This window comes from Geotrypetes seraphini, chromosome 7 (assembly GCF_902459505.1).
Source record: "Geotrypetes seraphini chromosome 7, aGeoSer1.1, whole genome shotgun sequence".
Classification (NCBI taxonomy): Eukaryota; Metazoa; Chordata; class Amphibia; order Gymnophiona; family Dermophiidae; genus Geotrypetes; species Geotrypetes seraphini.
In genome coordinates, this window is record NC_047090.1 from 120502190 (window position 1) to 120529807 (window position 27618).

The 27618-nt window shown below is 42.9% G+C and overlaps 2 protein-coding genes across 3 annotated transcripts in view; one reads left to right on the forward strand and one right to left on the reverse strand.

Moving 5' to 3' along the window:
• Positions 1-24973, forward strand: part of DNAJC17 (DnaJ heat shock protein family (Hsp40) member C17) — a 130714-nt gene extending 105741 nt beyond the window's left edge. For both annotated transcript variants that reach the window (XM_033951593.1, XM_033951592.1), the window contains one exon: positions 20681-24973. In XM_033951593.1, the coding sequence (XP_033807484.1) occupies positions 20681-20803 (123 nt within the window). In that variant the 3' untranslated portion in view covers positions 20804-24973. The remainder of the gene's footprint in view (positions 1-20680) is intronic.
• GCHFR (GTP cyclohydrolase I feedback regulator) overlaps positions 1-27618 on the reverse strand; it is an 84614-nt gene that overhangs the window by 15072 nt on the left and 41924 nt on the right. The gene's annotated exons all lie outside the window — the stretch shown is intronic.

Sequence of the window (27618 nt, forward strand, 5' to 3'; positions counted from 1 at the left end):
AGGTCATTTTGACGTTTCATATCAATCAAGATGTAAGATTGTCAGTGTTCCATATCACAGAGTCAAAGAAAAGGATCGTATTCTATGGAACCTGGTCGTGAGGAGAGTCCTGCGATATCTAGAGGTCACCAAGGAAGTCCGATTGTCAGACCATCTATTTGTGCTCATCAGTCAGGTTAGACACGGTAAACCAGTGTCTAAGACTACCATTTCATGGATGCAGATAGCCATCTCATCAGCATATATTGTCTGTGGCAAGCAATCGCCGGTCTCCTTGAAAGCACATTCCACAAGAAGCATAGCTTCTTTGTGGGTGGAAGCTCAGGCAATTTTGCCCAAGGAGATTTGTAGGGCAGCAACCTGGTTCACTATGCATACTTTCTCCAAGTTCAACAGAATGAACGTAGTAGCATAAGAGGATACTGTCTAGGGGTCCTCAGTGTTATGAGCAGACACAGAGGTCCTGCCCTAGATGTCTGCGACTGCTTTTGTACATCCATACTGTCTAGAATGATACACCTATTGCACTTGAAAAAGTAATTAAGTTCTTATCTTGCTAATATCTTTTCTAGTAGATAGGTGTGTCATTCTGGAACTCTGCCTTATCAGTATTTCTCCACCTACCTACTGTCTCAGTCAGGAAGTTAAGGGTATGACCTTAAGGGTGTGAAGAATAATCTATTGCTTTAACACATTGGGAGAATGTTTGAGCTTCATATATGTTTCTGATTGGTATGGTTATTTCGATTTTTCGATTGTTCAATTATAATGTTTAACATGTTTGTTATACTTTCAGAGCGGAACAGATTTCTAGTCGGGGAGTCTCCCCATTCCCCTCCTTCTTATGTGTTCTATAGGGCTATTGCCTGTTTTGGTACAAACTGAAGGGAGCAGCAGAGCCCTCTGAAGAAGAAGGAGGAGTTGAAAACCTGGAATGAATTCCTTCTGCATATCTCACAAGCATGGAGAGAATACCCTACTGTCCAGAATGACACATCTATGTATTAGAAAAGGTTTTAGCAAGGTAAGAGCCTGTTCTCTTTTTCTGTCTGGTGGCCCATTCAGACCTAGCCAGTCACTGGCTGATGTTCAACAACCAGTTAACTTAAGACAGCTTTTTTGCCATCAGTGTGAGTCCTTGAGCATCTGCGCATGCTGAAGGCTCTCCAGGTCCTGCCACCTCAGAACTTCCTGAATTGGAGAGGATGGCATCAGGTGTACATTAAGCATGCAAAGTTGCTTAAGATCCCATGCTAACCAAGATGAGTGTTCTTTAGACTCATTAACTGCTGTGCTGGTGTCACTCTGGAGAGATAAAGGAGAAGAAGGAAAGTTGCTGAATCCTTTGGGTGGAGAGAGGGGGGACATTTAAGGGGAGCAGGGAAGGGGAGATAGTATGACATGGCAGGGGAAGGACCTTGAGATGGGATGCACAGCTGAAGGTTCACATAGAGTGTAAGATATCTTTGGGCTGGCCTCGTTAGTCATATGAGGCCTCTCCATGTCCAGACTGTCTGCTTCATGGAGCTTAGTGTACCATGTGAAAATTTTGTTAATGTAGGTGTGCCTTAGGCTTAAAAAGGTTGGGAAATACTGACATAGGTGGAATTGGCTGATCTTTTTGTGTTTTATAAGTTTGCTGCCTAGAATTTCTTCCTAGAGCTTCTTTGCCTCAATGAGTTATTTTCATTTGTCAAATCATATCTCAAATGATTTTCAGCTGATGATGAGAGTAAGGAAGACTTCAATTTTCAAAAGCTTAAGTTCAGAGGCTTCTAAACCTGCATAATATATTTGGCTGTTTTCAATTTTTAGTCATCTTAATGAGCCTATGAAACCCAGCAAACCTTTTAAAAATGTATTTCTTTATTTCTTGGAATGGTTTTGGGTATGGCTGTACACCTGTACACAAAATTAAGTGGGAATCTCCTTTTAGGAGCACTAATACATTGCAGAGAATGCCTATAATAAAACTTTCACCCAGATGCCATCTAATATAATAAAACGCTAGGCCGCGCATGCGCACTCCCATCGCATGCGTCCATTTTCCGTGCGGCTGTCGGCCCGTGCTGTTTTTTGCTCTGCCCTGCTCCTTGCCTGAAGTCCTCTCTCCTCCCCCGAGGCGGATGTTGGACGCGGCGGCTGTCGGCCCGTGCTGTTTTTTGCTCTGCCCTGCTCCTTGCCTGAAGTCCTCTCTCCTCCCCCGAGGCGGGTGTCGGACGCGGCGGCTGTCTCCCCCGAGGCGGATGTCGGACACGGCGGCTGTCAGCCGTGCTGTTCTTCACTCTGCCCTGCTCCTTGCCTTACTATATTTTTAAGTTGAGGCAGCGGCTCCTCTCAGGATCCCCACCTGCGTTGGTAATCCGATGCAGTCGGGGATCTTGAGAGGAGCCGCCGCTGTGTCTTTCAACTTAAAAATATAGTAAGGCAAGGAGCAGGGCAGAACGATCTTCAAAATGGCCACAACTACAAAGTTAACATCCTGGTGTCGTGGACTATACCTTCCCTCTCTGCACATACTAACAACAAAAATTCCACTTCAGAACTTCCCCCGGGGTCTTTTTAAAAGTCCAAACACTCTCCTTTTCACTCTCAGGAGGTGAGATGGGAAAGGAACAGTTATAACACAGTCTGGAGCATTCCCAATGTAGCCGAGGCTGAAAGGGTTCACCAGGCACATTGCCATTTGCAATGCAATACAGGAGAGGATAAGCAGTGATGCGGTAGGTTGGTTATGGTTTGATATTTTGTATTTTGCTTATTAGGATATGCTAAGGGTTATTTTACAGCTACTTTAAATTGTTAATGAGGCCAGTGACTAGACCGTGCAGGGGGAGCAGGATGAAGGTGACGATGGACAGGGGGGAGGTAAAACAAAGGGGCTGCTGCTGGATAAAGTGAGCAGTGATAGAGTGGTGGAGGACATAGGGGAGGTAAAAGGAAGGGATAATGGATGGGGAGCAGGCAAGGGGTGGTTGTGGACAGCCAAGGAAAAAAAAACCCCAAAAAACACAGAAAACGGCTAAGGAGAGAGAAAAAGAAATAAAGACAGACACACACACACATATATTCTAGCACCCGTTAATGTAACAGGCTATAAGACTAGTTATAGAATATTACCATAAGTTGGCATTTATGCATGTGAATGTGGCAAGGTTGCACATAACTCATATGAGAGAGTGATAGACATATTCATATCTCATAACTCATATGAGAGAGTGATAGACATATTCATATCCCATCCACGGTCCTTCCATGTGTGTATTCCTCTTGCAGATATGCACTATTGCACTTATGCATATTTTAAAGGTGGCCAAACAGATAGAAAAGGCAACAGTGAAACTAGGAGGTGATGATGCAACTGCAGAAGATTCTGATGAGACTTCATTTAGAGTACTGTGTATAATTCTGAAAATTGCAATTTCAAAAACACCTAAACAGGATGGAGTCAGTCCAGAGGATGGCTACTAAAATGGTCAGTAGTCTTTGGCATAAAGTGTATGGGGATAAACTTAAAGATCTCAATATGTATATTTTGGAAGAAAGGCAGAATAGGGGAGATATGATAGAGACATTTAAATGTCTATGTAGCACAAATCACAGGAGGTTAGTCTCAATTGAAAGAAGGCTCTAGATGAGGCGGCATAGGATGAAGGTGAAAGGGAACAGACTCGGAAGTAACCTGAGGAAATACTTCTTCATGGAAAGCCTCCTGGTGGAGACAAAAAACTATATCTGAATTCAAAAAAGTTTTGGACAAGTACACAGGATCTCTAAGGGAGAGTAGATGGCATGGATTGGTAGACTGGATAGGCCACATGGCCTTTATCTACCTTCATTTTTCTGCACAATGGATGCATAAATGCAGGCGCATATTTTATAAGAATTACCCTTTATGTCTAATTGAATTGAGGAGCACTGATAGCATAGGCAGCAAGACTTTCAAAGTAAAGAAATATTTAAAATTTAAAGGTGATTCATCTACCGCTCCAAAAGTTGCTGATAGAGCAAGGGCAGCAAAAGCCTTTGTTCAGATTTAGAATTTTGTTGAAATAATGTGAATGAAGATGGCTTTGGATGGTATTCAAAAATTCAATCCTGAAAATCCAGACTAGATATATTTCATGTATTAAAAAAGGAGGAAGGAAGATCAAACGGCAGCCAGCATGGTTAACGAGTGAGATGAAGGAAGCTATTAGAGCTAAAGGAGAATCCTTCAGAAAGTGGAAGAAAGATCCGACTAAAAATAGTTGTAAACAGCACAAGGAATGGCAAGTCAAATGCAAGGCGCTAATAAGGAAGGCAAAAAGATTGCACTGAAAGCAAAAACAAACAGCAAAAACTTATTTAGGTATATTAAAAGCAAGTCAGGATAAGAATCAGTTGGACCACAGATAACCGAGAGGTAAAAGGGGATCTCAGGGAAGGCAAGGCCATAGCAGAGAGATTAAATTAATTCTTTACTTCAGTCATCACCGAGGAAGATGTGGGGGAGGTAACAGTGCCAGAAATGGTATTCAATGCTGATGAACCAGAGAAACTCAAATCTCTGTAACACTGGAAGACATAATGAGTCAATTTGACAAACTGAACAGTACCAAATTGCCTGGAGTGCTGATAGAATTGAAAAATGAACTTGCAGAGCTCTTGTTAGTCATTTGTAATTTATCTTTAAAATCCAATATAGTACCGGAAGACTGGATGGTGGCCAACATGATGCCAATTTTGAAAAAGGTTTCCAGAGGTGATCCAGGAAGTTATAGACCGGTGAATCTGACATTGGTGCTGGGCAAAATGGTAGATGCTATTGTAAAGACAAAAATAACATAAAATGTACATGAGCATGGATTAATGAGAGAAAGCCAACATGGATTTAATCAAGAGAAATCTTGCCTCACCAAACTACTATATTTCTTTGAAGGGGTGAATGAACATGTGGATAAAGGTGAGCCGGTTGATATTGTGCATTTGGATTTTCAAAAGGCATTTGACAAAGTCCTTCATGAAAGACTTCTGAGAAAATTAGAAAATCATGGGATAGGAAGTAATGTCTTATTATGAATTAAGAACTGGTTGAAAGATAGAAGACAAGAGAGTAGTTTTAAATGGTCAATATTCTCAATGGAGAATGACAAATAGTGGGGTTCCCCAGGGATCTGTGCTGGGACTACTGCTTTTTAACATAATTATCAATGATCTAGAGATGGGAATAACTAGTGAGATAATTCAATTTGCTGAGGACACAAAGTTGTTAAATTAGATGCTGGTATTGTCATCTTGAAGCTGGGACGCAGTGTTCCCGCTAAGCTGCGCTGGGGTGCGCTGGCGCACAAAATATTACCTCGCCGCGCACAAGTTTCTCGTCACAGCGCACACAGTGTAGAGCACAGTTCTTCAACCGCCGGTCCGCAAACAAAATCTTGCCGGTCCGCGAAGGATTCGGTCCCCGCCGCAACGAAAGGCCGGCGTCAGCTGACTTGCAACTTCCTGTTGCAGTCGCTGTGCCGGGACTCCTGCCTTCGCCGGGACTCCTGCCTTCCACCGCGTTTGCCTCCTGCCTTGTCTCCGCACCTCCAGACCAGCAGCGGCAGCTGTGTATGCTTTTAACTTCAGCACAGAGCTGCCCCTAATCAATAGTTTAGCGCGGTTTCATAAGGCAGCCTCGGGGCCTTTGCTAGGCCGGCCCACATCGCATCATCGAAGCGGGCCGGCTATCAAAGGCCCCGAGGCTGCCTCATGAAACCGCGCTAAACTATTGATTAGGGGCAGCTCTGTGCCGAAGTTAAAAGCATACAGAGCTGCCGCTGCTGGTCTGAACTCTTGGGCCGCTGAAGGAGGGCAAAAAGCAGCTGTCCTGGAGGTTTCCCTTCCTCTCGCCTTTACAGGTTCCTTTTTTCCACCTTTTTTTTTTTCCTTCAAACGGCAACGGGCCCCAGCATCGACATCAATCAAGTAAGTTCCACTGTCAATCAAGCGGTTCTGCTCGGCCAAAGCTTCCCCTGTGACATGAGCCACCCTCAGGGGAAAGAAAGTGACCCACAAAGGTGAGGGGAAGGGGGGCAGATGATGGAAGTTGGGGGGGGGGGGAGAGAGAGAGAGAGAGAGAAGGGGCAGATGATGGAATGGAGGAGATGAGAGAGAGAGAGAAGGGGACAGATGATGGAAGTGAGAAGAAGGGAGAGAGAGCAGAAGGCAGATGGATGTCAGTTGAGAAGGGAGAGCAGATGCTGAATGGAAGTGGGGAAAGAACACATACTGGATGGAAGGAGGAGATAAATAAAGGGGGAAGAAAATAGTAAGATAATGGAGGGGTGAGGGAAAGGGGTGACAAGCTGTGTGTAGACACAGTGAAAAGAGGGAAACGGGACTAAATAGTAAGAAAGAATTTAATTTAGATGGAGGCAGAAAATAGAGAAGGAAGACCAGAGAAGAAAAGGGAAGAGAGAGCAGAGAATGATCAGATCTGAGTGGAGGAAATGAGAAGAGAGATATGCTAAAAACCACAGGGGGGAGGGAAGGATAGAGATGCCAGACCATGAGGGGAACAGAAGGAAGATGATGGATGCTAGACCAAATTGGGGGGTGGGGGGGGGGCAGGAGGAGAGATGGCAGGGAAAGACAGACAGTGAATGGAAGGGGCAGATGCTGGACTGAAGAGACAGAGAAGGTTATCATGCTGCTGTACCGGGCCATGGTACGCCCTCACCTGGAGTACTGCGTCCAGCACTGGTACTTTAAGAAGGACACGGTACTACTCGAAAGGATCCAGAGAAGAGCAACTAAAATGGTTAAGGGGCTGGAGGAGTTGCCGTACAGCGAAAGATTAGAGAAACTGGGCCTCTTCTCCCTTGAGCAGAGGAGATTGAGAGGGGACATGATAGAAACATTCAAGGTACTGAAGGGAATAGACTTAGTAGCTAAGGCAGGGAGAACGAGAGGGCACTCTCTAAAGTTGAAAGGGGATAGATTCCATACAAACGTAAGGAAGTTCTGTGGTAGAAAGCAACATATTTATTTGGCTCATAACTTGCTGGCGCCCGATATTTTTAGCTCACAGTGAAAAAAGTTTGCTCACAACACCCGCCCGCTTAGAGGGAACACTGGACACTAGATCACTTACTATACTGTTGTCCGTTGATACTCAGTTTTTGGAAATCCATTTGGGGCCAAGTGAATAATCTACTGGAAAATCCGGTGGCATTATCACATGACACTGTGTTATTTGGTACTTCAATGTGAGCTAGGAGTCAGATTTCTTCTAATAATAATAAACTTTTACTCATTATGACAGGGGTTCCCATACAGCATATAACAAAAAACTGGAAAAATTGGGACAGGCTGAGTTACAATTTTTGGTGGAATTCTTTACGTCATATCTTTAAAATGGAGCGTGTAATAGCCATTCAGCAGGGGCATTTTAAGAAATTTAGGGATGTTTGGGAACCATTAACAAAATACTATAAAGAATGAATACTATTTTTTATCTTTGATTAATGTCCAAGAGGGAGGGGAGGGTTACCTATTGTTTGGGTTTTAATTTTTTTAGATTCCAGATAATTGTTGGGTAGGGAGGGGGAAGGGGTATTGATCTGTTTGTGTGTTGTGAAATTATTAAGTGATGTTTGAAATATAAAATGATTTTATCCTGTATTGCACTTATTGAAAGTTTTAAAAATGAATAAAGAATTTTTTAAAAAAACAACAAAGTTGTTAAATTGTAAGAGAATTGTGAAAAATTGGAAAAGAACCTTGTGAGACTAGGAGACTGGGCATCAAAATGGCAGATGATGTTTAATATGAGCGAGTGCAAAGTGATGCATGTGGAAAAGAGAAGCCTGAACTATAGCTATGTGATGCAGGGTTACACATTGGGAGTTTCCGTCCAGGAAAAGGATCTAGGTGTCATTATTAAATTCCGAAAGTGTATCTAGAGTAAAAATGAGAGAGTGAAATTGGGAGAGAGGGTGGGTGGGAGGAAAGGGACTTAATGTTTCATATGTAGAATTGAAGTGCTTTTATGGAGTTTATTGTATTACATTTTCTGCATGACATTATAAAACTAATAAATGGTTGAAACATGAGGATGCATTGAAACCCTCGGCTCAGTGTGCAGTCATAGCTAAGAAAGCAAGTATAATGTTAGGAATTATCAGGAAAAGAATGAAAAACAAAGATGAAAATATTATAATGTCATTATATTGCTCTATGGTACAGCCACAACTTGAATAATGTGTGCAATTCTGGTCACTGTATCTCAAAAAAAGATCTAGCAGAATTAGAAAAGGTATAGAGAAAGGCAATGAAAATGATAAAAGGGATGGAATGACTTCCCTATGAGGAAAGGCTAAAGTGGCTAGGGCTCTTCAGCTTGGAGAAGAGACATCTCAAGGGTGATATTGTAAAAGTCTTTAAAATACTGACGAGTGGAAAGGGTAGACGTGAATTGCTGGTTTACTGTTTCTAAAACAATTACTAGGACTAACGAGCATACAACGAAGCTACTAAGTAATAGATTTAAAACAAACAGGGGAAAATATTTCTTTACTCAACGTGTAATTAAACTCTGGGTTTCATTGCCAGAGAATGTGGCAAAATCAGTTAGCTTAGCAGGGTTTAAAAAAGGTTTGGATAAATTTCCTAAAAGAGAAGTCTATATGCCATTATTGAGATGGGTTGGGGAAATGCACTCCTTATTCCTAGGAAAAGCAGCATAAAATCTGTTTTACTCCTTGGAATCTTGCCAGGTACCTGTGACCTGGGTTGGCCACTGTTGGAAACAGAATACTGGGCTTGATGGACCTTCAGTCTGTCCCAGTATGGCAATTATTATGTTCTTATGAATGATTACTTCATTGTAAAAATAAACTAGTATCAATAGGAAAACGAAACAGAGCAAAAACCAATGTGCTTAAACCAAGCATTCAGCAGCAGTGAGCTTAAACAAGCTCAGTGCGGGCAGAGTACTTACATGACGCAGCAGTAGAAGTAGTAAATGAGCACACAGCTTGCAGCAATGTGGTGGCTACAGTAGCAGTAGACATGCAGTTTAGATTATGGTGCTTTTGAAAAGGTAGAGCCAGCTAGCTTTTTGAGTGCTCTACCTTTGTTTTCTCACATACGTCCCGAGTAGTCTGTCCTATGTTTCCCATTCTTATTTCTGTCCGGGCTGCTGCCTCTGTCTTTCCCTCAGCTCATTGCCTGCTGGTGTTTTTGTAGAGGGTGCATCCCTCTTCAGGCAGGTCTTTGGATCAGAAGGCGTGTCTGTCATTTCTGTAAGTGCTGGATGTGATTAAAGTCAAAGCAGGTGATCCCACAGGTTGATATAGGGAGCATTCAGAAGAGTTACTGAACCAGTTTTAAATTAGTATTGTGCCCACAAAGTCATTAATAAGGCTTGGTGTGCATTTAAACTATTAGCCGGCCTGTGAATATGATAACCATTTTATTTGTATGAGTGCTGTAAAAACTTTCATAACAAAATACAGTGCTATAATAAATAAACACAAGCTAGTTAAGTATATTGAATGGAAGCTTTCCTGCTGCAAAGAATGCCTTGATATGCTTGGACCCAGCACTGCAGAGACACCACAGTGATACAGTACATAGAAACATGATGGCACATAAAGATCAAATGGCTCATTCAGTTTGCCCATCTGCAGTAACTGTTATCTCTTCCTTTCTCTAAGAGATCCCACATGCCTATCCCACGCTTTCTTGAATTCAGACAGTCTCTGTCTCCACCACCTCTTCTGGGAGGCTGTTCCATGTATCCTCCACCCTTTCTGTAAAAAAATATTTCCTTAGATTACAGCTGAGCCTATCACCTCTTAACTTCATCCTATGCCCTTTCATTCCAGAGCTTCCTTTCAAATGAAAGAGACTCAACTAATGCTCATTTGTGCTATGTAGGTATTTAAACATTTCTATCATATCTCCCCTCTCCTGCCTTTCCTCCAAATTATACATATTGAGATCTGTAAATCTGTCCCCCATGTGCCTTAAGATGAAGACCATGCACCATTTTAGTAGCCTTCCTCTGGACTGACTCCATCCTTTTTATATCTTTTTGAAGGTATGGCCTCCAGAATTGTATACAATATTCTAAATAAGTTCTCACCAGAGTCTTATACAGGGGCATCAATACCTCCTTTTTCCTACTGGCCATACCTCTTCCTCTGCACCCAAGCAACCTTCTAGCTTTCACCTCACCGTTTCAACCTGTTTGACCATCACATATAATCATGCCAAAGTTTCACTCTTCTGTCATGCACATAAGTTCTTCACCCGCTAAACTGTACTGTTCTTTTGAGTTTTTGCAGCCCAGATGCTTGACCTTGCATTTCTTAACATTAAATCTTAGCTGCCAAATTTCAGACCATTTTTCAAGCTTCGCTAGGTCTTTCTTCATGTTATTTACACCATCCCAGATGTCTACTCTAGTGCAGATTTTGATATCAACCGCAAAGAGGCAAATTTTACCTGATAGCTCTTCAGCAATATCGCTTACAAAAATGTTAAAAAAAACAGGCCCAAGAACAGAACCTTGAGGCACACACTGGTAACATCCCTTTCCTCAGAGCGATCTCCATTGACCATTATCCTCTGTCATCTTCCACTCAACCAGTTCCTGATCCAGCCCGTCACTTTGGGGCCCATCCCGAGGGCACTCAATTTAGTTTTAGACTTCTGTGTGGAACACTGTCAAAGGCTTTGCTAAAATCTAAAAGGTAAGTCGGTGGAGCCACCAGAACTTCCCTAAGTTCCTTCAGCACCCTAAGATATACACCATCCGGCATCATCGCTTGTCTACCTTCAATTTAACCAGCTCCTCACCAACACAACCCTCTCAAAATTGATCAGGGTCTATCAATCCTTCATCCCTATTCGTGTTTGTCTTCTGTGGTCCTGCTCCCGGCGCTTTAGCTGTGAATACTGAACAGAAATATTTGTTAAGCAATTCAGCCATTTCTTTATCAGCTTCTACCTATTTCTCCCCTTCACCTTTGAGTCTCACAATGCCACTTTTGCACTTCTTCCTACCGCTGATATATCTACAAAAAGGTCTTGTCTCCCCATTTTACTGTGTACTCAACCAACCTCTTTTAACTTTTCCAGATATTTTTGCCCATCTTCCTCTTTCTGCTATCTTTTGTAGTTTATTAAAGCTAACCGCTTATTCCTTACCTTCTCAACTGCTACTTTTGAGAATCAAAGCTGCCTTCTTTTCCTCTTACTTTTACTTACTTGCCTCACAAAAAGGTTTGTTGCCCTTACAATAACTCCTTTTAGTTTTGCCCACTGCATTTCTACTTCCAGATGTTCCCATCCAGACAATTCCTTGACATAAGCTAGTTTTTTTAAAGTCTAGAACCTTTACTTTTGTATGAGCACTCTCTATACCAGTCTTAATATTAAATCGTACCATGCAGTGATCACTGGATGCCAGATGATCACCCACTGTAACATCAGAACACTTTCCCCGTTTGTAAGCACTAAGTCCAGTATGACCCCATCCCGCATGGCTTCCATTACCAACTGCTGGAACAGTTCTCCTTGTAGAGAATCTAGGATCTCCCTATTTCTAGAAGACCCCGAAATAGGGATACCCCAATCAACATCCAGCATGTTAAAATCATCCATTAGTAAAATTTCCTCTTTTTTAGATATATTCTGAATGTCTACTATTAAATCTTTGTCCACTTCTTCCGTCTGTGAAGGAGGCCTGTATATCATACCAATGTAAATATATTTACCATTCCTTCTTTTCAAATTGATCCACAGTGCATCTTCCTTGCCCTGCAGATCCTGCAATTGTGTGGCTTTAATATGATCTTTAACCTATAACGCTACTCCCCCCTCCTTCCTACTCTGTCTTGCCTGAACAGATTATAGCCCAGTATAGCTACATCCCAGTCATGGTTCACCATCAACCACGTCTCCATGATCCCCACTATATCCAACTAATCTTCCAAAATGGCTTCTAGATCAAGAATCTTGTTTCCCATACATTGAGCATTAGTATATACTGCTTTCCATACATTGCCCCCTTTTCCCATCCATGTAGAGGTATTCAGTGATTTACTTACCTGAGGGCTTATATTCACCCTACTCAATCGCTTTTAGTTTAAAGCCTTCTTCAGCCTGCTGCCGAAGACACTTAACATAGTAAATGATGACAGATAAAGATCTGAATGATCTATCCAGTCTGCCCATTAGTTATTCTCATTAAAAATACATGATTAAATTAACTTGTCTCTTCTTTGATATTTTTGGGCATTAGACTAAAGTCCACCTGGTATTGACCTAGGTTCCAACTGCTGAAGTTACCATCTAAGCTCACTCCAGCCTATCCAGCCATCACTTCTTCCCTTCTTTGATAGATGCATACCATCCCTGCTCAGCAGCCCTTGGAAAATCATCCCATAGTCCAGGAAGCTAAAACACTCTCAACAACACAATCCACATGAATGCAGATAGACTAACTGGCTATTCTCATCTATAGCTTAAGAATGTATTCTTACATTCAAGGCACAGTTATGGCTATTGCTCTTCCCTAAGCTTGATTTTGCCTTTATTGGCTCTCTACCATCCTGGGCAAATAAGCATAGAAGTTCCATATGTAATCCAGCACCATGGCTTTTACCATTAAGCTGTGTGATAATCTAAAGGGCTGCTGAAAGTAGCAAGACTGTTGCCTAAACATTCAGATACTTTGGTCTCTTTGGCCTGATCACCACTGGCCTGCTGGCATTGACCCTTTTCCTTGAAAGTGGTCATATGTGAATAGGCCATTCATACTCCAGCAGTTTAGAATAAGTTTTGCTGTAAATTGTATTCCAAACTCAAACATAATAGAGGGGTAGGGGATTTATCCTGTTTTTCTCGCACTCATCTCTGGGTCATTTGAGGAAGAGACTTCTTAATTTACCTCAGTGCCTTAAAGAATCACTTGTGAAATACCAATAATGGAAACACAAGTTATTAAAAGCAGCCAGAAGGAGATTCTCCTTCTCCTTAGTATGCTAAAAATCTGCCTATCTGTGATGACAGGTATTGTGTTGTATGGAACAAGGAGAGAATTTGAGTTTCCTGTCCATTCATCCTAGGCTTATTTTATTCACAGATGGGAAAAAGTGTGCCTTCTTTTAAAAAAATTAACGGGTCCATACTTTGCCATTAATTGTAGAGGCATTTCCTTGAAAACTGGTTTCATTTTTATATAGTGTGACTCGTGCAATAGTTCCCTCTCTGGTAATGCTCCCCATAATGTTGTTTTAGTTAAAGTAACTTCTTACAAGGCCCTGGGGATTGCAGCAAATGCATCAGTTGTTTATAAGTTGTGCTTGTAAACTCGGTAATGGGATGTTTCCCAAAGCAAAAAGAGCCCAAATAGGTTATGCATATATTTAAAATATAACGGACTAAATCTAGGAACAATTTGTCTTCAGACTGCTGGAGAGGTTTTGATACCTGAAAGCAACTTGGGTGAATTTTGAGGCAATTCAACCGTTTCTATGCACTGGTGCCTTGTTTTTTTAAAAAAAACGAGGAACGATTTGAGAAGCTAGGCTGGTATAAGTATTCTGCATTCCCCCGAGTGACTTCTGATACAGCAGTGCCACTGTTTGTCAGTTACATCTGGAAGGAGTTATTCAGAATGCTGGGATATATTAGACAGCACCGGCGAAGTGGGACAAGTCATCTATTATTTATCTCGTGAACGGAGAGGTGCTGACATTTTCTTTAGCTGTTGCTGTGTGCCAAAGTGTGTAAAATTCAGACATCTTAAGAATATAAAGCAAAACACTCTCCAGTTTGTTCATCCCATAAGACTGGCAGGGTGAACTTAGCCTACAACTGTTGGGCCAGATAAAATCACTGATCTTTGTCACATACTTCCTGCATATGGTGGCAATAACCAGATCAATTCTTTAATAATGAGTGGGCTTGATGGATGTAACACATGTGGGTCATGTTGGCTTGGAACATGTGTGAGGGATTATTCATCGCTATAGCAGAACATTATTCTTTGTTCTGAATAGAGTCTGCTGCTCCATATTTTTATTTAGTCTTACTATAGATGCGTCTAAAGTTGTGATTTTTGTTGCATAAAACCTTTCATGATATATCACACTGAAGACTTGTTTCTATTTTGTTTTCATGTTACCAGTATATAAATACTGTTCTAGTGCCAGTTACCAGTAAAATAAATATTGTTCTAGTGCAATAGGTGTGTCATTCTGGATGGACGAGTAATATCCCTATGCTCACAAGCCATGCAGAAGGAATCCACTCCAGCTTTTGAATCCCTTCTCCTTCACTAGAGGGCTCTGCTGCCCCCTTCAATTTTTCCTTTTGCATGCGAGCCAGAAGGAGTCTTTCTGATCTGCAAGACGGGCTTGCAGGTTCATCCATACCTAGACTGGATGATCAGATCTCCATCATTCCCAGAAGGAGAACAGGCGGTCCTGGATTGGACAGTAAATTTCTAAAAGAGCCATCTGGTTTCATCTCAATCCCTAGAATACCTGTGAGTCAGGTCGTGTCTACCTTCCAGAAGCACACAGACAGAAGCTTTGCACCCAGATAACGAGCTTATTGGCAAACCAGCTTCATCCATGTGCACCACCTCCAAGTGCTAGGCTCCATGGCAGCCATGATAGATGCAGTCCCATAGGCGAAGACTAACATATGTCCTCTCCAGATCGCATTATTATCAAGGTGGTCATCTCAGTCAGATTACCTGCAGATGTGTCTCCCATGGATTCTGGAAGCTCAAGTCAGTATGAGCTGGTGGCTCCATTCACAGGCGTTATCAAGGGGCATGCCCCTAAGAATAGCCTTATAATTGTGACAACGGATGCCAGCCTGTTAGGCTGGGGGGCTCACTGCAACGGACACCCAATCCAAGGCTTTCCAAAGGAAATGGTCAATCAACAGATTGGAACTTCGTGTCATTCGATTTGCAGAGTCTGGAAGGGCAAGAAGTCTGAGTCTTCTTTGACAATGCTACTGTGGTGGCATATGTCAATCACCAGGGAGGCACCAAGAGTGCACAACTGAGTCTGGAGGCCCGCTTACCATTTGGGTGGGCAGAGTGTCATCTTCAGGCGCTTTCAGCAGCACATGTAGCGGGAATGGACAATGTGCAGGCCAGTTTCCTCAGCAGAGAGACACTGGATCCGGGAGAATGGATGCTGTCTGCAGCAGCCTTCCAATCCATTGTTTGGTGCTGGGGTCACCCAATGTTTGACCGATTCTTCAGTTCAAGATCCGAGCCCATAAGCACAGGTCTGGATGCTCTGATCCAGCCATGGCCGAAGAGCAAGCCCTTAACTTGTTTCCTCTGTGGCCCATGATAAGCCAAATACTCCATAGGCTGCAGATTGGCCTCGCAGACCTAGTACATTTTCAGAGGGGTACAAGTCTCAGACTTTGAGTGCAGCCAGACCTTCTTTCTCAGGTCATAGAAGATCTAGATTCCTTTGTTATTAAGGCATGGCTCTTGAGCATGCAGCATTAGCATGCAAGGGATACTCAAGTGGTCATTGCTACTCAGCTCAGATCCAAAAGCCTACGACGGTCTCTGTTTATGCTAAGGCATGGGAAACTTTCTAGCACTGATGCATTAAAGAGAAGGTAGAACCTTTCTTTGCTTCGATCTCTGTGGTGTTAGCCTTCTTCCAGGCTGGCCTTGATAAGGAGCTTAAAGTGGCATTCCTCAGAGTCCAAGTAGCGAGACTCTCTTGTTTCAGGGCTCGTGAGGCTTTGTTGGCATTTCATCCAAATATTGCCAGATTCCTAAAGGGAGCGCTGTGGCTCAGGTCTCCGATAAAACGCCCATTTCCTTCATGGAACCTTAACGTGTTTTTTTGCAAGGCCTCAGTCAGGCTCCATATGAGCCACTGAAGGAAGCATCCTTGATGGATCTGATACTCAAGATGGGTTTTCTATGTTCATTTTCTATGTTTCTATGTTTCTAAAGGACGGCAGGGAAACAGGAGCAGTTCCCTCAGGGCAGGGAAAGACATAGACCTAGTGGCTTAGCCATGGGTTGGCCCAGGCCCACCCAGCAGCCAAACATCTCTGATCTAGCTGGACGGGATCCCCAGGCCCTGCTAGCTAAAAACTCCAAAAACCTCTCCCTCATGCGTATTTTTTTTTAAAGTTCAGATCTTCACCAGCAGCAAGCAGCATGACTGATACTGCTCGAACCAGCCCCACAGCTTTCCATAAGACACAACTTCCTATCTGCATAGATTGTCAGAAACATTGTATTGGTCATGCTGGTTGCTGCCAATGAAGATATGAATCCTAAAAGGTACACGGTCACGGTGGCAACAGAGGAGTTGAGAGACCAGATTACCCCGGTGGGAGAGGAAGAGACTAGATTGCCTGTGGGGTGGGGTTCTTATGCCCACCAACTTGGATTTCTGGCTACCCAAAATTGGGTGTTGGAGAGAGGGTGGAAAAGAGATGGGGAAGCTGCTAGGTGGGGTAAAGAGAGAGAGAAATGGGGAGAAGGGGGAAATTCTGCATTTGGATAGGAGGACAGGGAGAGGGAAAATGCACATGAAAGGAAGGGAGAAAGTGCATTTACAGGGGGAGGAGAGAGAGGGAGCAAGAAGAGGGGAGATGTACTGCACATGAAGGAAAGGGAAGAAGAAAAGGTAAACAGATTTGAAAAAGAGAGAGAAAAATTGAAGACAGCTGAAGGTGAAAGATCCATTCCCACCTTTTTATCTGTCTGTTTGGCACTGAACAAGAAATGAGGTGAGAAAAAAAAAAGCAGATGGGAAGGAGGCCTGGGGGAAGAGAGATGCCAAGATCATGGGAGGGAGGGAAAGAAAGGAGATACCAGGCCATGGAGAGGGAGGCAGAGATAGAAGAGAGGGAGAGGAGAGAGATGCCAGGACATGGGGGAGGGAAGGGGATAGAGATGCCAAATCATGGGGTTGAGTGGGAAGAAAGGAAGGAAAGGAGAAGAGAGAGATGCCAGAGTACAGGGGAGGAGGTGAAGCTGAAATGAATCATGTACAAAGGAGAGAAAGGGTACAGGATATACAGTTTATTGAAGGGACATAGAAAGAGGGAAGATGCCATATGGAAGAGAGAGAGAGTGAACAGTGGATGGAAGGGGTAGAGAGAGAGAGGGCAGAGGCTGGGTGGAAGGGGCAAAGAGAGAAGGCAGATGTTGCATGGAAGAGAGAGAGGACAAACGCTGAATAGAAAGAAAAGAGCGAAGAGAATATGATTAAAGCAGAAATGACAAAAGGTAGGAATAATTTTTTTTGTTGCTTTACTTAGAATCAAGTAGTATTGTAACTGTATTGATAAAAGTTTATAAATAGGAAATGAAAATAAGGCAGTTTTTTCTGGACTAAACCCCTTTGCTCAGGTCAGGACAGGATACCATAACAGCAGTATACTGTACTCTTTAGAAGAAACATTTGGCCTCTGAAACCTAATTGAAAAATGGATTAGTCCAATAAAATGGTATTTTCTTATTTCTCATTATTTGTTTTATTTATATTTGTTAATTTGTAAAGTGGTGATTGTTATGTATCACCTTTTTCAAATTTATATCTACTGTCTTTATATTTTGCACAGTATTAGGGGACATGTGTCAATGTTTCTGTGGTATTGCATTGTATGTAGAGTCTGGTTTCTTGGCAGTTCAGTTTTTTTTGTCTACATATTTCTATTTTTAGTTTGTGATTATTCCATATTGGGCAAGTGTGTATGAAAAGGACATGGTTTTCTTTTAGTATTGACTGTACAGGATCAATTGACTGTGCAGGATCTGGCTTGTTTAGTTTTACAATGTGTTTGTTGGTGTTCTAGTGCTCACTGCAGTGTTTAAGATGCTGCCTTTTCCTAGGTGCATCCTTATTGTGTGACTTATGTATTATTACTAAAAATAACTTTTTTTATATTGAGGAGGGGGTTGTTAAAGTGATCAGAACTGGCTGTCATATATATATACTAGGTACGCCACTAGATTTAATGACCCTATTCTAAGCACCAAATTTCCGCATCCCGCCCCATCCGGCTACTTTTTCATGCCACCCGGCTGGAAAAAAATTCTGAGGAGAACACTGCAACTAGATGCATGGCTTCTTCATGGGCAGAAGCTCTGGCGGTCTCTTCCGAGGAGATTTGTAGGGCAGCAACTTGGTCCATTCTACATACATTTTCCAAGTTTTACAGAGTGAATGTAGTGGCAAAGGAGGACTCTGCCTTTGTGTCATCAGTGTTATGAGCCAGCGAAGTGGTCCCACCCTAGGTTTCTGGGACTGCTTTTGTACTCCCCTTCTGTCCAGGATGACACACCTTTTGTCACACATTGCTAATATCTTTTCTAGTAGATAGCTGACAGGGTGGAGCTCCAGAATGATACACCTATCTCCTGTGCCTGCCTACAGTCTCATTCGGAAAGTTTGAGTCCAGAATGAAATTTGGATGTCAGTCAGACCTTCAGAGTATATAGAATAATTTATTGCTGTATCACATTAGGGTAATACTTGAGCTCCATAAATGTTTCTGTTTGGCATGATTGTTTTGATATTAAACACTGCTTAATGGCAGTGTTTAATATGTTTGTTATATTTTCAGGATATATTCTGGCCTTAACTAATATAGAGAACATTTTTTCTTCTGAGTGAAAGCAGTGCACTTCTCCCTCCGTATCCACGGGGGTTAGGGGCAGAGCCAGCCCACAAATATTAAAAAAACCATGAATAATATTCAGGCCGGTTCTTCCCCTAACCCCCGCTTCCCCCTGGCTATTTTAAGCCCTGTAAGCCCCCCCCCCTTAAGCCTTACCTGGTGGTCTAGCGGGTTTTTGGGGCAGGAGCGATCTTCCCACACTCCTGCCCCGTGCAGGTCGCTCATAGGAAATGGCTGCCTTGAGCTCCCATAGTCTCTCAAGACTATGACGGGAGCTCAAGGCAGCCATTTCCTATGAGCGATCTGAACAGGGCAGGAGCATGGGAAAATCGCTCCTGCCCCAAAAACCTGCTAGACTACCAGGTAAGGCTTAAGGGGGGGCTTAAAATAGCCCAAAAAATTAAAAGTTTTTTATGTTTAAAAATCGCGAATAACCGAATCCACGGATGCTGAAACCACGGATTCGGAGGGAGGATGTGTATATAAACGAAAGTAAACAATTGCCACACTCTCATTCACTATTCAAACTAAGAAAATGATTATTTCAATCCATTTCCCTTTTTTTTTTCCTTCTAAATCATTTATAGTTCTCTTTAAACAGCGATTAATATGCACTTTTACAGTGACCTCAGTGGCTACACTCAAGCATCATATTTCATGTAAAGCTTGAGTTAACAGTAGCCAGCCTCCCCAGGCCACAATATTTAAATATTCATTATTCGTTTTATATTGTGAGGTTTTGAACCTAAATAAACTTATCTTAATGATATAGTAATTGGAGCCCCAATTACTATATCATTAAGATAAGTTTATTTAGGCTTAAAACATTATTTTTCACAGTAACCTACCTAGATTAGTAACTCTAAAATATTCCTGTTTCCTAATTAAACTAGTGACTGTTACTTTTGGAATGTAACTTATTCACTAGTAGTTTTTCATTCTTTTAAAAGTAATATATTCCGAGTGATATATTGTCAGTAACATATTACTGCTACTATTACTTTTCTTACCCTTTCCTTCAGTTTACTTCCTTTCATTTGACAATTGGTATTCTTTCCTCTCAGATTTAGATTTTGCATCTATTGTTCACTGCTTTATCTCCTCAGGACAGATAGTATATTAAATTATAATAAGCCATAAGATGTAACTCAGTAATGTATTACTTGCACAACTCTGATAATTTCACACATGTTGGAAATATATTTGTGTCACCAAAAAATTAGATTCCATGTGATCCAGGGGTGGAAATTAAAAGAGGAGGCAAAGTATGTTACACAGATGACACCAGATTTACATTTTAAGACGCTTATGTGTTGGAGAAAAATATTTGCAATGATAAGCTGATCTGCTCTGAATTTACTATCCAAATCTGCTGTTGTCATTCTTTTGACCAGCGTTGTTTTTTTCTGCTCCATTATGCTTCTAGCCCAGCATCACAGGTGTCATAGGGTTTTCCTTTATTTTTATATACCTCTCCAGCTCAGACCCTTAGAAATAGGAGTTCTGAGCCAAGGTCCCAGTCCCCTTTGGAACTCAACTATTGTGGACTCTAAGGATAGCATTTGGGTATCACAACTGAACAATGAGTTTAATTCCCTCCTTCCCAGGAGCGAGAGAATTGGCTGGTTCAGGGAGCAGAGGCCTTGTCTGGAAAGCAGACCCAGCTCCTTTTCATGTCCGTGCACAGCACTGTCAAGTGGACTGATCTTTACCTGTTGTATCTGAGTATAGTTCAGAGTATTTTACAGCAGAGCTTTCTAAACTGTGGATCATGACCCCCAAATGGGGTCACAAAACCTATGTTTGGGGTCATGATCTGGGTGGGCTCTCCACAGTGCCTCATTGTTTTGCAGCCTTTGAAGGTCACGTAATTTTGTTTAGCTGTGGTCATGGGGTCATTCCCAAAAGGATTGAGTACTGGTTTAGAGGTTTAATAATCAATCATATGGTTAGTTCAAGCAACTATTTCCAGTGCTACTCCATACTGAATAATAATTTGTATTCCCCCTAGGGTTCTGTGCGCTCAGAACGTGACTATGAAAGTCTGGTTATGATGCGAATGCGGCAAGCAGCAGAGAGGCAGCAGCTGATTGAGCAGATGCAACGGGAAGATGAAGAAGAATCTAATACATAGCATGGGCATGAAGGCAATAGTGACTCTTCTATATTCAGCGTTCTGTCTTCTTAATTTAACAATTTAATAAATTGTGCAAGTTTTTTTTTTTTTTTGTTTAAAGAAATTCTAGGAATTTTGTTTTCTTTCTCTATGATGTTGCTTTCTGAAAGAGGATGGAGCCCTGAAATTAATGTAGGAAAGATTGGGTGAAGCCTGCATTCTACAGAACTAATACTAATCATTTCTGTACATAGCACATGACACACACAGAAGATTCCAATCTCTATAGATAATAATAATAATAATAATAACTTTATTTTTGTATACCGCATTACCATGGAAGTTCTATGCGGTTAACAATCTTACAATCCATTCAAGAAAAACATACAGCCAGAACAAATACTAAATTAAATTCCTTAATTATTTTAGGGAAATGGTTAAAAACAACCAGGGTTAAGGCTTAAATGCAGATTCAAAAAGATGGACTTTTAAGGCTGGTTTTGAATAGTGCCAGAGAAGAGTCAATGCCTCATAATTCAAGAATGTTTATTCTGGGCATGTTGTGCAGCACAATTGAAAGAACAGAATCTAGTGGTGGTAGCTGAGGAGGATGACACAGATATTAATGTTAATACTACTACTATTTATTATTTCTAAAGTGCTGAAAGGCTTACACAGCACTGTACATTTTAACATACAATAGAGAGTCCCTCAGAAGAGCTTACAATCTAATTTAGACATGACTTAGCCAGATGAGTAAGGCTCAGGAGGAGGGGCTTAGGGAGAAATAAGAGAGAAGTGATGAGGAGCTACAGAATAAATGTACTTGTAGGTACGTAAGACAAGCTTGAATATAGGAATGGATAGGGAGATAAAGAAATAACTTGAGAAGAGTGGTTATGTGAGTGTAATGTTCCTGGTGAAAGATGAGCCGTGCAGTTTAATTTTAAATAGATTAGGAGAGGTCAGTGGGAAATCTATGAGGAGTAAGTTGCAGTAGTCTAAATGGGAAGTGATGAATATATAAGGGTTTCATAGTACTGTATTTACTCAAATATAAACAGATATTTTTGGACCAAAAAAAGGGATCCAGGAGGGGTGGTTAACAGTTGGCCAGGACAGGATGCAGGAAGGATCGCTCCTGTCCCAGCTTACCGCTGGACCACCAGGGCTTAAGGGAGGCCTACAGTGGGCATCAGAGGCTGGGTGCAGAGCTGGGCAGGGAGGGAAGGAGGGCTGGGTGCAAGGCAGAGCAATTGATATAATCCCCCCAGTTTATATTTGAATGAACTGTTTTCCCCCTTTTTTGGAGAGAGAGGTTACCTCAGTTTATAATCGGATTGGTTTATATTCGAGTTTATACAGTATGAAAGGAAGGGATGGATTTTGGTGGTGATATAAAGACATGACAGGTTTTAGAAGTGTGTTGGATGTGGGTAAAGAAAGATTTAAAGACAACCCTGAAGTTAAGACTGTAGTGGGACAGGAGGTGGATTTAGAGAAAGATTATAAAAGTAACTGCTTTGACCATGTTAAGTTTCAAATGGCAGTGGGACATCCTGGTGGCAAATGTCAGATAAGCAAGTTAATATTTGGGACTGGATTTCTGAAATAAAGAGACCTGGAGTCATTAACATAGAGATGCTCTGATACCCTCCCAAGTTTGCAGTACCAACAAAGGAACAAGTAAAGAAAAAAAAGAGAAGAGGTCCCAATACAGAGCTCTGAGGTACATTCAATAATGGGATAGGGAAGGAAAAGGATCCAACAGAGCATCCACTAAAGTTGTGATGGGAGAAAAGAGAAGAAAACCAAGAAAGAAGAGTCCTAAAATGCAAGCAAAAACAAAGTATCAAAGAGTAGATTGGGATTTATAGTGTTGAAAGCAGTGAATAGGTCAAAGATTGGTTGTTGATCTATCCTTGGTTTGGCCAGAGAGATGTCACTGGAGACATTGGCAAATAATATCTTTTGCCTCTGAGAGTATTCTGAATCCCATTGTTTCTATTCACTGGATAGTGTGGGCAATTTTCTTTTATCATACTTAAAAATGGGAGAGAGTTTTAACTATCTCATCTTTTACTAATGTTGAGAAAATACCACATTCACATGATAAATATTTTACCTGATAACTGGCTACACAAGGTAAGGCAGGAAAAAAAACAACCCTCCTACAATTTTTTGCCATTTTCTCAGCAACCACTTTGAATTTCAATGAGAAATTTTATTTACTTATTTAGTCATCTTTCTTGCATATTACTGTTAAACAACATTTAATTATCTTAAGCTATGTTAATGTTGCTGACATTTTAGTGATTTTCGTGTGTTAAAATGTTCAAGCTAAAACACAGTAAAATAACGTAATTCAAATGATACAATTAACAATGTGTCATTGTGTCAGAGTTTTGCAATCACATGGGTATCTGGTGGTGAAGTGGTTTCTGACCATTGGTATCGGGCCAGTGGGGCAGACAGAAGATCAGCAGTTCAGTTTTTATGCTTGCAGAGGATCTCCCTGTTAGCTGTTTCAGCTTCCTTTGCAGCAAATATCCAGCACTTCATGGCACATCAAGTACAGAGCTGACAGTCTATCTCAGCAATTTGGTGGGGGTCCTTAAAAATGGTTTTTGGGCAGTTTGGGAGTTAGCCCTGGTCCCCACCCCTAAAATCCTAAAATCGCCACTTTGGAGGAGGGAGGTTTCTTGTGCTTTTCCTGAGAGATTTTCTTTTGATGGCCGTCTTGGATTTTTCTTAATTGGAATTTAAAGTTATTTTTTGCCTTTATGAGTTTTGGTTTTGCAAGAAAACCACTCAGATGAATTTCTCAAGGCAGGGTACGTCGGATTCATGCCTTATTTGTGGTGGATGGCTATCTGGAGGGTGGCCATGTTGCATATGCGCTGCAGCATGAGAAGGGGTGAAATTTCAGCGGCCCAAGTACCCTCGACCTCTGAAGGGGGCCCTGATTCTGGCTAGGGAAACCTGAAAAAGTCAACCGCAGGCCCCAAGGATAGCACAGTTGTCATTCCCACTATGCACAGTCGTGCTTCGTCGGCCAAACCTCATAAGTCCTCCAAGCATGCTAAGAAGGGTTCACAGGAGTCGACTCCTGCTATGGATGATGGGTTTTCCCCTAAATTTATTAACATGATGTATCAGGCTTATTTAGCAAAGAAACTGATGCCAGCTGCCCCTCTGCAGGCATCCTTGCCTGTTGAGAGGGTCTCTCCTTCCCAGGATGCAGGGTTTGTGCCTGACTTTCCCATAGCGGCTAAAGCTAGTGTGCCAGCAGTTGACACCCTGACCATGCTTTCACGTACACAGGCTGGCTCTATCACCATTGGGGGATGTTGCACCCCTCACAGAACTCCAATATCAGATCGAAGTGGACCCCTGGATCTGGGTGAGGAGATTTTTTAAACCTGCTCATCTGGTTGATTTGATTTCTGAGTCCTTCCAGGAGTTGAAGCTGGAGGTTGCTCCATCTGTCGCCGCTGAATGCTTTCTTATGAGTAATAAGAGACTGCAGGTGGCCTCTTTTCCTGATCATCCAGACATAGTCAAGATGTTTACAGACATTTGAGAGGTGCCCGAGGACCCCTTGAAATGTGCCAGAGCCACAACTCGGCTTTATCCAATGGTTGATGCCTTTAACCAGCATTTTATATCTCCAAAAGTTGATTCCTTGGTAGCACAGGTTACTAAATGCAAGTCTCTCCCCAGTGATGGGGATGGTGATGTTGAAAGATGTTCAGGACCACAGAGTGGATTTTATCCTCAAGTGTGTCTTTGATTCAGTAGCTACGTGTCTGAAGGCAGCGATGGTCTTTTCATTTGTGGTCAGGTCATGTCATTATAAGCTCCGTCACAATCCGGACACTATTATGATCTGGGATATCACCTTTCTAATCTCAGGGGTGGACTATATGGCAGATGCCCTGTATGACATGTTCAAAGTCTGGAAAACTGTAAGCCTATTTAGTTTCGGTGTGGAAGATGTTATGGATCTGGCAGTGGTCCGGTGATTTGTTTTTGAAGGCCATCTTAAGCCGGTTACCTTTTAAGGTGTAACTTCTGTTAGGCAAGGGTCTGGATGAACATAAGAATAGCCTTACTGGGTCAAACCAATGGTCCATCAAGCCCAGTAGCCTGTTCTTATGGTGGCCAATCCAGGTCACTAGTACCTGGCCAAACCCCAAAGAGTAGCAACATTCCATGCTACCGATCCAGGGCAAGCAGAGTCTTCCCCCATGTCTTACTAGACTATGGACTTTTCCTCCAGGTATTTGTCCAAACCTTTCTTAAAGCCAGCTACACTATCCACCTTTATCACAACCTCTGGCAACAAGTTCCAGAGCTTAACTATTCTCTGAGTGAAAAAATATTTCCTCCTATTGGTTTTGGCGAGTGTGCAGGACCGCAAGACTAAATCCTCGCCAGATATCAGGCCCTAACCCTCCTGGGGGGGTCGGGATGCACTAGCTTTTGTCCCTTCAGATGTTCCCATTAATACTTTGGTGGCTTCTCTGGGCAGCGATCTTTCCAGTCTGCAAAGCAGAGGTTTAGTACAGAGCGCCAGCTGTCAACAGGGAGCCGTCCTGCAGCGACTTCTAAGAAGCAATTTTAACGCCAGGCCACTTGCTGCTCCTCCGCATATCGGGGGGGGGGGGGCGGCTCGCTGCCTTTTGGGTGGAATGACAGGCTATCACCTCGAACCGTTGGATCCTAGAGGTTCTTTAGGACGACTACAAGCTCAAGTTGCATGGCCCCTTGGTGGATTATTTTCTGGATTCCCCCACAAGGAGGCCAGTAAGGTGACCCGAATGGAAGCCACTGTCCGCAGGCTGCTGGACACTGCAGCTATAGAGTCCATCCCTGTGCACAACTTTGGCTCCTGCTGATACTCAATATACTTCACTGTGCCAAAGAGAGGCTCTGATGACTAGAGACCGATCCTGGACCTCAATTGGTCAATTCAGCACTGAGAGTGCCTCGTTTCTGGATGGAGACTGTGCATTCGGTGATCGCCTCAGTTGCGCCAGGGGAATTAACTTCCCTGGATCTGACAGAGGCATATCTCCACATTCCCATCTATCCAGAACATAGGAAGTACCTGAGATTCCATGTTCTGCAGCAGCACTGTCAGTTTGCAGCGCTGCCCTTCAAGTTGGCGATGGTGCCCAGAACCTTCACCAAGGTAATGGTGGTAGTGGTGGCAACTCATCTGCACTCCTTAGGAGTCCCTAGAGCACCTGTATCTGGACAACTGGCTGATCAGGGCACCACCAGATTCCGAGGGGCTTCGGGCTATTCGCCAAGTCGTTCAACTGCTCTTCGAGCAGAAGTGGTTGATCAATTGCCTGGGCTTCGGGCAATCTGACTGGCTCTTCTCCACTTCAAGGCTTGTCTGTAGCATTGAGCCATCCACATCTTCTCAGACAATGCCACTGTGGTGGCCTACATCAATCACCAGGGCGGCACCAGAAGCGCCTCCCTGAACATGGAGGCCCAGCTTCTTTTCCAGTGGGTGGAGAAACACCTCATGGTGCTTTCAGCTGCACATGTGGCCAGAGTGGACAACGTCCGGGCAGATTTTCTCAGTTGTCAGACTCAACCCCAGAGTGTAGTCTCTGTCCCATAGGGCATTCGACTGCATTGTGGAATGCTGGTGACGTCTCACATTTTACCTCATGGCGTCAGTGGCCAACAAGAAAGCGGACCGGATTTTCATCCGCCATCATGAGGCCAGCAACGAGTTTCTCAATGCTCTGGTTCAACCCTGGTTGAGGGAGGGTTTTCTATATGTCCTTCCTCTGTGGCCCACAATAGATCAGCTGTTGAGAAGAATAGTGAACCACAGGGGTTGGGTGATTCTCATCATGCCTGACTGGCCGAGGTGCCTGTGGTACGCCAACCTGGTGTAGCTGCAGCTCATCCAGGGACTCAGCCTACCTTTGTCATTCTTGTCTCCTCATGCAGGAGCCCAATTGCGCTTCAGGATCCAGATTACTTATGGTCTGGCTATTGAGTATACAGCGTTAGTTCACACCCTTCTCTATACCAAGAAGAAGTCCACAGTGGTGACCTATGCGAAAGCTTGCAGATGTTATCAGGCGTGGTATGTCTGTAAATTCGATGATCTGTCTATTCCATGGGTTCTGGAATTCCTCTAGGATGGCCTGGCTATGGGTACAGCTTGCCGGTCTTTCCCATCTAGGCCCCAAACCTTCGAGAGGCTCCATAGCTTCTCATCCAGATGTTGTCAGTTTTCTGAGGGGTGTGCTGAGGTTTCAGCCTGCACTGAGGCTGCCTTGTCTGTCATGGAATCTTAACTTGGTCCTTCGCTTTTTGGCTCGTCCGCCTTATGAGTTTCTAGACTGTGCATCCTTAATGCATCTCACAATCAAGTCTGTCTTTCTGGTGGCCATTATCTCCACCTGCAAGGTTTCTGAGCTTCAGACTCTTTCCTGCCGGGATCCCTTTTGGCATACCACGGATTCCATCGTGATTCTGTGCACTGTTCCCTTCTTTCTTCCCAAAGTGGTCTCAGCCTTCCACGTTAATCAGGAGGTCCAGCTTCCTTCCTTTATTTCCTCCAGTTCAAGGGAGCAGGACTGGCTGTTGTGGTCCTTGAATGTGCGTAGGATCCTGTTGCAGTACTTGGAGGTCATGAACAAGTTTTGTGTCTTTGACCATCTGTACTGGTGGGTTCTGCCCGCAAGGGAAGGCCAGCTTTCAAGGCCACCATTTCCAGGTAGATCCATATGGTTATTTCCTTGGCTTACATAGCAACCAGTAAAAAGCCCCCACCCCTTTCGGTGCAGGCTTATTCT